This window comes from Chaetodon auriga, chromosome 6, assembly GCF_051107435.1.
Source record: "Chaetodon auriga isolate fChaAug3 chromosome 6, fChaAug3.hap1, whole genome shotgun sequence".
NCBI lineage: Eukaryota > Metazoa > Chordata > Actinopteri > Chaetodontiformes > Chaetodontidae > Chaetodon > Chaetodon auriga.
The window spans coordinates 10644720-10655978 of record NC_135079.1 but is presented as its reverse complement, the minus strand read 5'-3'; the positions used below and the strand labels follow the sequence as shown (position 1 = coordinate 10655978).

At 40.4% G+C, this 11259-nt stretch overlaps 1 protein-coding gene across 4 annotated transcripts; it reads left to right on the top strand.

Annotated features, from left to right (window-relative positions):
* Nucleotides 1-5287: 5287 nt before the first annotated feature.
* tph1a (tryptophan hydroxylase 1 (tryptophan 5-monooxygenase) a) lies at nucleotides 5288-10841 on the top strand. Of its 4 annotated transcripts, none has more exons than XM_076733008.1 (11): nucleotides 5288-5496; nucleotides 7612-7722; nucleotides 7917-8100; nucleotides 8189-8289; nucleotides 8387-8454; nucleotides 8544-8740; nucleotides 8849-8984; nucleotides 9077-9203; nucleotides 9313-9408; nucleotides 9633-9766; nucleotides 9884-10841. In XM_076733008.1, exons 1-11 carry the CDS (start codon nucleotides 5407-5409, stop codon nucleotides 10056-10058), a joined length of 1419 nt encoding a protein of 472 aa, XP_076589123.1. In that variant the 5' UTR covers nucleotides 5288-5406; the 3' UTR covers nucleotides 10059-10841. The 4 variants fall into 4 exon arrangements, with proteins under 4 accessions (XP_076589123.1, XP_076589121.1, XP_076589124.1 ...); XM_076733006.1 differs by having other exon boundaries at nucleotides 7612-7746; XM_076733007.1 differs by lacking the exon at nucleotides 5288-5496 and adding an exon at nucleotides 6617-6749 and having other exon boundaries at nucleotides 7612-7746.
* Nucleotides 10842-11259: the final 418 nt, after the last annotated feature.

Genomic DNA, 11259 nt, shown 5'->3' with positions numbered 1-11259 from the left:
TTCACATCCGTCCATACGTAACCAGGAAAGAATATAACTGATTTTCAGATGATAGACCCATGAAGCTGACACCTGTTTTCATCAAGGGATCAAATCAAGGGATTTAGGGGGTCATACACAGCTCTCCTGTAGAAACATGGCTTAATTGGGATCAAAAGGTATCTTGTGTGGATATGCCAGGAAAAGAAAATGCATGATTTCGTCTGAGCTCTCTTGAGTGTGTGGTGTAGTACATGTTGCTGGGCGAGCAGGGGGGATAATGAAGGGATGAAGAATGCGTGTGCAGCGTCACGTTCCCTCTCCTTTGATTCCAAGGCCCGGCCTATTCACAACCACCTGTTCAAGGCATGTTAATAAAGCCACATGATGCTGTTGGGCGCAATCAAAGCCCCCTTCAGCTCATTTCCTGAGTTCCCTGGCTTTCTATCTCTTGTCAACAGAATCACAATGAAACTTTCCCCTCTGTGAACCCTAAATATCAAAGACACTGACGTTTCCTGCTCGCAAGAAGTGATGCGGTGACGATGATGTTTGCGTTGGCCTTAACTGCCGGCTTCAACCACCTTATCTGTGAGGATATTGTAATGATAAACTCGACGGCGAGGATGCCGCGTCGTCTCCAACACAATCTCATTCATGCAGAGGTGGAGAGGTTGTACATCACCAGGAATCAACTTCTATGAGGCATGCTATTATATGCAATTACAGTGAATAAAAAAGTGCTATTGTGTAATAATATTATTTTTAAATTGTGTTTCTAATTGTGTTATGAGTAAAATGTACTGGATTAATAAGCCTGTTCCACAATATCCAAACACACTCTTAAATAATAACCTAATTTATGACCAAAACATTCAACAATCTTTCCAGATTAAATGCAGAATACTCTATCCTTTTTTTTTTTTTTTTTTTGTTTATCTATCACATTTCTATTTTGAATGTGGCAGGTGTTTGTGGGTGCAGCTCTGTCCTGTCCTTGCTCCCGCTGACGCCTGTCACCAAGTGGCATATGCTGTTGTTTGTTCAGCAATGAAAGAATTGGAGCTAATTAAAGGGACGTGGTCTTGCCACAGGAAGTGTACGTAAGCAGACCATTCACTGTTCTGATTAGTTAGTTGTTCAAACAAGGCTCAGGATCAGGTGAAAGACTGGAATTCTATTGATGAAGTGCTTTTAGAAGACCTTGTATTCTGTGGAAATTTAAATAACAGCAGTGGAAAGGGAGACTGAACGTGCCACTCGAGTAGAAATAAAAGATGTCAAAAAAGAGATCCCACCTGATGTTTCTCTGTTATTAGTTTTCTAACTATCACCAATAAGCTTTGATTACCAGAACAGTCACAAACCAATGTCGCTGGAAAGATGGCGTCAAAATAAGTAGTTAAATTTCTGCATTCATGTGTCAGCATGCTAACTGTGACTCTTGCATAGGTTTGATGCTAAATTAAGTCAGAGTTTGTATGTTTAGTGTCATGTTATATTACTTCAGCTTCAGTTGATTGAAATGTTTCGGATGTGAGCAGACATATTTGCGAGATCAATTTTATGGTTTTAATCTAACTAGAGAAGATATTCCAAATCAAAAGCTTTTCAACTGGTAGTTTTTAATTTCTTAATTCTTTTTTCTCATCTGTATCTGTATATACTCGACCACCACCTTGGTGTGTTCGCTGTGCTGTAGACTGTATAAATGGAAGTGGACATGCCAAAGTGCCTTAAACCTGCATTCTTTCTAATGGTCAGTAGGGGGCACTCCACTGGTTGCAAAAGGAAGTCAGATTGTATGTAAGCTTATGAGTGAACGACCCTGCTTCTCACTTGATATATTACCTCAGTAAACCGTTTCCTATTGAGACTATGATCTTGTTCACTGGTTTCAAGTCTTCTTCAATACAGCATGATGTTAATTTTATAAATAATGGCCCAATTTAGAGTAAAATAGACAACAAAGCAGGATATGCTTTCTACGGTCTTTGGTCAGGGTGTGTAATGGTTAATGTGTTCAATAAAAGTGAAGATATTTGAACAAGTACACGATTACGGTGGCAAGCGTGACTGTAACTAACTACTTTAGCCCTGGAAGTTTGAAACAGTCATTTTTGAACAAAGCACTTACTCCATATCACAAACACTGTGACCTCTGACCTCCCTGTAGAGAATGCAATACAAATAGCAGTTATTATTGTGGTATTTTAGCATTATTTATCGCGCAAATGCCGAGTGAGATGCAGTACAGTTTTAATTTCTAATACCGTCTAATGCCCGTGTTGGACAGTTTCTTAGTGCCACGGGTGAGATTAGCAGAGAGATGTCGTGCAGCTTGATGCTCAGACACTGTGAATAAATCCCTCTGATTGAAGTGAACAGAACTGGGACAGACTGGCCATAGTGCAGCTCTCGGGCACTCAGACATGTCTGTAACACAGCATCTACCCTTCAAAAATCTCCAGAGAGTGATCATTTAAAGCATTTAAAGCACAAAATTCCCATAAATACATTTTGCACAATTTGTAGAATAATATAACATGGAAGAAGATTTCTCTTATAGTTTAGATGGACTACTGGTGAGAACAGCTTATGTCTTCCAGATGGAAAATGTTCATCAATGACAGAGACCACTATCAACATAAGGTAAGAGGGTCATCAGGAGGGAAAACCACAACGAGCCATCTTATTCATGCTGCACTCGTCGGCTCAAAGCATCTCAAAGCCCCTAGGTCAAGTACCCTCTGAATGGCAGAGCAGACATGGCACGTACCAGGTCACGTTACCGATAAGATCCAGTGCAAACTGTTTGAACATACTTTTGATAAAAGGATATTAGTGTTCGTCGAGAGAACACAGGAAAAAGTGTGATTTGTAAACTGGGTCCAGCTTGAAATCTGACATTAAATGACTCGGACATTAAATAAAGGAGATCTGATGCAGGAGCTGTCAAGACAGGAGGAGATCAAAGACATGACCAGAGCATCTGCAGCATAAAAGTGTGGCCTGTGAAAATGTATTTATAACTAGATTTGGAGGTGCTTGATCCTGAAGGCCACCTCAGTGCTGAATGAACAGGACAGTTCATCACTGAATCACCACGCGCTGCCTTTTCTCTCCTCTTGATAAATAAGCAAACCACAATGTCTGTTGTAGGAAAAACAAATTAAATCTTTTTCCTTGTATTCATCAATAACATGTCTATAAGGCCCACAATGCTTGCCACTGCTCTTTATGTTGCTTTAGAAAGCAGCAGCCTAATTGGCTGCTTGTGACGTTCACTTAACTATTCTGGTGTGAATGGATGGCTACAGAAGGGAGGGTTTGTCTGAAAAGGGATCTCATTTCTTTCCCTGTCAGTCTGTTTTACTCCATGCAGATGGAGGGCAGTAAGGAATAACTCATTTACATTTTACATTCACAGCAGATTTATTTTAGCCAGAGTCCAGCCTCTTATAATATGTGCTTTAGAAATTCAGTTGTATTATTACTGGGGCTGCAATTAAATTCTTTTCATTGTTGCTTAATCCATCAATCTCCCTACCTTTTATTTGTTACATAAACAGGTTAATCGCTTAAAATGTGGGGGAAAAAGAGTAAAAATGAGCATCTCAACTTGTTTTGACGTCTTGAAACTGCTTCATTTGTCTGACCAACAGTTCAAAACCCAGTGATATTTAATTTACAGTCATATAGCTCATAAAAAGTGGAAAGTCCTGACATTTGAGAAGCTAAAACCAGAGAATGGTTGTAATTTTTGCTTGACTTTAAATGATTATTGACAATCAAAACTGCTGCCAATTGATTTGATCAGTTAATTGTTTCAACCTTAATTATTGCTGTAATGCCAACAGAAACAGTCTGACTACTGAATATTTTTTTAAGATTGCTATGTGATGATACATCATTTGTTTACAGTGACTATTATTATTAAATGTGATGAATGCTGCTGCTAACTCCAAGAGGTAAATCGAGATTTATAATGTTTCAGCTGACCTTTCAACTGTACAAAACATCCATTGTTCATTTGTTGTGTTTTGTGTATATTGTGTTTTCACGCCAACGCAGAACTGCTCGCCTTCTATAGGCAGAGATGATAAGGAGCTCAAGCTAACAGCCAGGTAAACATATTCACTCATGCTCTGCTGATTGTAAGGGGGGGACCTGTTGCTGCAGACATTATGAGCAATGCATACTGGTACATGCAGTTACTGTTGTACAGGAGAAGACTGATTGTCTGTTAATATGAACGGTGCCAGACATGTTTGAACGGACTACAATAACCACCAGAACAGACTGGATGGCAACATAATAAGTGGCAAAGAGAGAGCAGATCTGGATTCAGTTCCTGAGAGGAGGAAGTTCCCTTCACTGCCTCCTTGTTGTGTAAAGCATCTGTCCATGTCACGAGTGACACAGGCCAGGACCACCTGAGACGAACAGCATGTGCGTCAGCCACATGTAGCACGGCATTAGAGCTGTGCGGGGTTAAGAGTACTGGCTGCCAGACAAAGACATCTCACCTGTCCTTTGAGGGAGGTGACTAAAGCTTAGAGAACAGTGGTGTTATCTGTCTAAAGTAATGAGGTCTCGCACCTCCAGTGCTCCTTCATCTTGGTTGGGCTCACATAGGCGCCTGAAGCCTTTTCCACTGATTGCATTGATCTTATTAAAAGGCTCATGGTGTTAAAGACAGCAAAACATGCAGATTATTTATGTTATGTGCACGAGAACGCAGAGGGGCTTACAGTGCAGAGGGATGGATTTTGAAAGGGGGGCATGTTCGGATCACTGTACAATGCAGGCAGGTGGGCTATGCTTGAATCCTCTTAAACCTTGACCTCCTCTCGGTCTGAAGGTGTCAACAAACAAGAAGAATTAACTGCTTGTGCCAACAAGAGGAGACCTGAGTAAATTATCAGGCCTGCATCCAAACTAAATGTGTTCAGTCTTAATATGATGCCACATTTTCTGCATTTGGTGTTAACTGCTAAATGCTTGCTGATGAGTCTATATAACAAAATATGACAGTAATTCCTGTTTAATGTCTTTCTTATAACTGCTGCACTTCTAAATATCAAATTGAAATCACTTTAATGGGGTATTTTTATTCTCTCTGTGAAATCAGACTTTGTGATTGATCTCATTGAAGCTATTTCAGGCTTTTAGCTGAAATAAAAGATACCATTTTCCCTTGTGACGTGGGCGGTGCTGCTCTTTTTCCATTTGCCGCTGTGGGTGAGATTAGTGCCCCCTCCTATTTCTCACTGTGGTTAAAAGGCAAAGCGCGCTTCATCTCGGGGCAGACAGCCCACTTTACAAAGCGGAGGTTATTCAGATAACCCACCTGGAAGAACTACATAAAAAGGCAAAAAAAAAAAAAAAAAAAAATTTAAGGAAAAAAACGAACAGCACTTGAACATGTACTCAAACAAAAACGAGGGACCGCGTAGAGGAAGATCTTTTGACTCCATGAACATCGGCTTTGAAGAAAAACTGCTGAACAATGAGGTAGGATCATCTTAAACTAAAAGAAAAATGAAAAGGTGACACTTTGAAACAGGTGTCTGTCTGCAGCACTGACGTTTTGTCCTGTTTTAAAGTGTTTTGCTCTGTAATATGAGCGTCGGTGAGGCGATGAAACCAAGAAGGTGGAGAGGTTTTCCCGTGTGTGATAGTTTAAGAGAACTTTTTTTGTAAGTGGTGGGGAGATCGGTCGGGGTCATCTTAATGAATAAGCCTTCACTTTGGCGTCAGCGCAGATTAATTTAAGCCGTTTTGTTATAGTGTAATTTACGTCAAAGGGTTAAGAGGTTTAAATTGGGATAGCTCTGAATTTCATGCCATAAAAGAGTCATTGCTCAGTCTGCACACCTGCATTGATAAAAGAGAGATAAAACATGAAGTGATCTACCTGCTGTGTCTTGTGACGCGTTGGGTTGCGCTGCTTGCGAAAGGACAGACAGGTCACATGGAAAAAATCATTTTCTAAAACTGTTTTGAATGCATAAATCTATTTCACTACAAATCTACTCAGTATCTTTGAGCAATATACCTGCGTCGTATGTGAGCCTTTGCTCTTCAAGGTTGCAAAATTCTGAACACAAAAGCGGACAAACAGCCAAAATACACCAAATAATCGTGTTATGAACAAGTCAGAATGTTCTCTAAATTGTGACTTTCAAACACCTCAATGCAGAGTTCTTTATGCATCTCAGGCCTTAATTCCTGACAAACAGTAATGCCACTAAAATGTACCTAAAAGTTAATGTGGAACAACATTCTGTCTACCGACGAAAAATAAGACATTTGGTTCTATGAGTCAGCCGTCACCAGGCCTGTTTGTAAATTAAAATCCAGAATAATCACATGGGCTCTTTAATGTGTAAAAATAAATATAAAGCTGTACGTTATTCGTGCATGAAGCCGACATTAAGAAAGGGGAAAAGTATTCGATGAGGAACATGCGTGCGTAAAATCAGCCTGCGTGCTGCAGTGATTAAACGCTGCCTAATGTCTGGTTAAGATCTCAACATGCAGGGAGCTAATAATAGGCTTCCCCGCTGTCTAGATGAGATTGCAGTAATGCGATTCTTTGAGACAGAGACAAGTTCATCTTCGTTAAACCGAGGCGCAAAGAGTTGACCCCGGCAGCGTCTTGATCCAGTCTCCACACACTAATGCTGTCAGGGATACTACCGACAAGGGTCCACCGAAAACTGGCCTGCCGCGCTGTCTACACAATGCTCGAGGGGCGAAATATGGTAGGCAGCAAATAATCTGAATTTAAGTGATTCTTGTGACCGCCCCGCTCCTTTCCACAAAGCACTTTTTATCCATTCGATTGTTCTGCGAAATTACCGCCTAATGTCGTTGCGCATGGCAGGAGCCAATTTACGGCGTCTAAATCTGATGTATGCTACAACTAATGTGGAGAGAACGCGTTGCAGTCAATCAAAACAGATTAGTTGTTCTGTACTGGTGGCATGTTGGAGTCCTACTTCGGAAATCTGATGCAGGATTACATGCATTTTCCCCTGGCGTGTGCAGCGCGAGCAGCCATGCGTCAACGTGAGAGCGCTGTCCAAGGTGCTGAAATGGACAAGACGGGTCCAGCCTTTCCAGCCCTGTGTCTGCATGCATCTATTACTTGATTTATCCGTACGGGTGTAGAGACACAACTCATGTTTCTCTCAGGGTGACAGAAATATTTATGCAGGAAAAGCAATTTTCCTGTGAGTCTCAATATTTAGTACTTTTTGTGAGCTTTGCATGCTCATTAGAGAAGATTTTCATAGGATTTTACGGTATAAACCAAATAAGGCATTCATTATATCACCAGTTTTTTAACACTGCATGTTGAAGGGACACTGAAACTATGAAGCACAAAACTGCGAGGTGCTGTTAATTTTGATGCCATGTTTGTGAAATGAGTTTATTTCACTGTGTGGAACTAGTTATAATTTAACAACGGTGTACTTTCCATACATGTACCAAAGTGGGAAAAAAGAAAAAAAAATCATATGTGCATTACAAAAAGGTTGAAATTTCCTCAGCTGATCATCAGACCTTCTATCAGTTGCTGAATGGTGATGAAATCTAACTGCATTTCATTGCTGTTTTTAGATAAACAAATCAACCTTCACAAAAATTGAAGAAAACACTGAAAAGAAGAATACATCAGAGAAAGGGAGAGCAACAATTATCTTTTCCCTCAAGAATGAAGTTGGAGGACTGGTAAAGGCACTCAGACTCTTTCAAGTATGGACAAAGTTATTGTACTCATAGTTCCTTATCTATGAATGTATTAATTTGGAACACACTGTCTACATTATAGAATAATATTTTTATATCATAAATCAATTCATTTATCATGCTGATCATAAAGCAAATGTAAGCAACTATAACACGATTCCTAATATTTCTTGCAGGAAAACCATGTCAACCTCGTCCACATAGAGTCCAGAAAATCCAAAAGACGCAACTCTGAGTTTGAAATTTTTGTGGACTGCGACAGCAACCACGAACAACTGAACGAAATCATCCAGCTGCTTCGAAAGCATGTGAACGTGGTGGACATGGAGCCTCCAGATAACTCCTGTCTACACGAGGAAGGTAAAGGAAGTCCTGCAGATACTGTATTGCAAATGTTTCACATGAGACAGTTTGAACAGTAAACAACCATTTTTTTTTCTTTTCTCAGACATGTATAATGTACCTTGGTTCCCAAAGAAGATTTCAGACTTGGACAAGTGTGCTAATCGTGTCCTGATGTATGGCTCTGAGCTGGATGCGGATCATCCGGTATGTCGGCCAAAAATTCCTGTACTGGTTGATTTAAGCATTTCAAACTCCATGTGTTTGAATTATTCTCATATCCCTCTATGGTCCTCTTCATCAGGGTTTCAAGGACAATGTCTACAGGAAAAGACGAAAGTACTTTGCTGATCTTGCCATGGCCTACAAACAGTGAGTTTTTGTTGCATGTTTTAATGGATATTTTGGAAATCTGTGAGGTTTTTACTTGATACTTAGAGAATTATTCTCTCTTGCTGCAGTGGGGATCCCATCCCTCGTGTCGAGTTCACAGAGGAGGAAGTGAAGACTTGGGGAGTTGTGTACAGGGAGCTCAACAAGTTGTACCCGACCCACGCCTGCCGGGAGTACTTGAAGAACCTGCCACTGCTGTCCAAATACTGTGAATTTCGGGAGGACAACATCCCTCAGCTGGAAGATGTCTCACGCTTCCTCAGGGGTAGGGCTTAAATTCTTTTAGTGTTTCTTTTGCTTCAAATATAAAATTGGAAATGAAAAAAAAATCAGCTTTGTAAAAATCTGCGTTTCACACGTCTTGTCTTCTCAGAACGCACTGGATTTACCATCAGGCCTGTGGCTGGTTACCTGTCCCCTCGTGACTTCCTTGCTGGTTTGGCCTTCCGTGTTTTCCATTGTACCCAGTATGTGCGGCACAGCTCCGACCCCTTATACACCCCAGAGCCGTGAGTAATATACAGAAGTATAATTAGAAAAGGGATGTTAATGTTCATACACACCTTCTGGTCCTAATATTCTGTTATCTGTTATTATCAAGGGACACATGCCATGAGCTGCTGGGCCACGTCCCGCTGCTGGCGGAGCCCAGCTTCGCCCAGTTTTCTCAGGAGATTGGTCTTGCTTCACTTGGAGCCTCAGATGACTCAGTTCAGAAACTGGCCACAGTGAGTGACACTGATACAAGCACATTTCATGAAATCAAACTCAACAAAGATATTCTCAAATTCAAAATCTAGAATAATTGCCATAATTGCTTCTGTTTCTGTGTTCCAGTGCTATTTCTTCACGGTGGAGTTTGGCCTATGCAAACAAGAAGGGCAGCTGCGAGCATATGGGGCAGGACTGCTGTCGTCCATCAGTGAGCTTAAGGTAAAAACAATTTAGCAGGACCTTACAGTGGAAATGTTAACACTCTTCCTATGGACTCATCATTACCTATACACCCTCCTTCTAACCAGCCAAACCCATTAAAATCATTATATTAAGCAAATGGAAAAGACATTATAGGTTTGGCTATAGTCAAACATTGACTACACAGACTGATTTTCCAAATGTTTGCAGGCAATGGTGTCAACTATTTTTCTCTTTTACAGCATGCGCTCTCTGGCAATGCAAGGATAATGCCTTTTGACCCCAAAGTAACATCCAAACAGGAATGCATCATCACAACATTTCAGGATGTTTACTTTGTGTCAGACAGCTTTGAGGAGGCCAAAGTCAAGATGAGGTGAGTTGTTTACAGCAGCCTAACACAAGATATTCTTAACAACAGATCTTACATGGATAGATGAAACTGCACTGTTGTTTAATATATAAAGTAAATATCTGCTTATGTTCATTTCAGGGAGTTTGCCAAGACCATCAAGCGTCCCTTCACAGTGCGATACAACCCTTACACCCAGAGTGTGGATGTGCTAAAAGACACTCCCAGCATCAACAGCGTGGTGGAGGAGCTTCGACACGAGCTCGACATCGTTGGTGACGCCCTCAGCCGGCTGAACAAGCAGCTGGGTGTCTGACTGCCCACATTCCAGTCGAAGTCATCCACCTACGGTCCATCAACGCTTGCTGTGTCACCCCCAAGCACCGTTGTAGAGATACTGCTTGTGTATCGCCCTTCGTCAGTCCAATGAATGTGCACTGCTTTTGGCAAAATGCTCTGTTGTCCCCGCAGCATCATATACGGCTTTTAACTATTAACAGAGGTGCATTAGGTATGTTTAGCCACTGATATCAGTAAATTGCACAAACCCAAAGAGCTGCTTAGCATGATACTGTTTTGCTTCTGTATTGCAAACAATCAATGCGCTTTCATGGTACTTTAGTACCCTTTTAAAACATCCCCATCTGTTACAAACACAGATGTGGTTTTCTCATCCTGTTGTTAACTCTGCTGTTGTATATTATCATGTGAAATTTTTTGTATTTCATTTCATTCTTCCTCTTCTTCTTCTTCACATTTAATCTTCCTCACTTCAGTGATATGTATAAAATGTACCTTGTTTGTATTCTTACAGTGTATGTATTATGTTCCTTTGTGTGTGCTGTTGAGGGAAATTATGAAAGTGAAAACTGGTGTTATGAGAATGTTTTCAAAACTGATAATGACATATTTGGCCCATGTACCCTGACCTATTTTATTTTACAGTGATGATTTTGAATACCTCCTCTTGAAGTGAATACAATTGTAGTACTCCTTAAATCAAAACATTATTTTTCTACTGTAAAGAAATATTGACATTATGAGTAGGCTATGTCTGAAACTACTGAAAAAAAAATAATAAAATGTTCATTGTGTCAAATGGTTTGTTACCTGATTACTTTTTGACGTCTTCATGGTGGTGGCTTGGTTATGGATGATACAATCATTCAGAGATTCAGAGATGACAGTGAGGACCCTGAAAGTGGTGATAAAAATCACATCATCCCCTCAATAAAAAAATCTATTATGAAATGGATTATGGAAGAATTGACATATTAACATGTGTCTCCGCAAGAGAGAAACCAGACTATCAGTGACATTTTTGGAGGTGGTTTCTTGAACACTGTACGTGAACAATAGTGTATGTCCCACCTGTAGCATGGTGAGTACTGGATACTAAGCGTATGTTTGTGACGGTAATTTCCCTGTAATTTAGATTTACTGTTTATTACAGTGGCACTAAAAAAAAACCAAAACATTAAGATCAATTTGGCTATCCTGTATACAAATTGTGATGA

Excerpts from the sequence above, each read along its gene's own strand:
- tph1a (XM_076733006.1), top strand. The coding sequence starts at position 5,407 with ATGTACTCAAACAAAAACGAGGGACCGCGTAGAGGAAGATCTTTTGAC. Across the intron at positions 7,747-7,916 it reads AGGCACTCAGACTCTTTCAA|GAAAACCATGTCAACCTCGT; the intron begins GTATGGACAAAG and ends TATTTCTTGCAG. Across the intron at positions 8,741-8,848 it reads TGTCTCACGCTTCCTCAGGG|AACGCACTGGATTTACCATC; the intron begins GTAGGGCTTAAA and ends TTGTCTTCTCAG.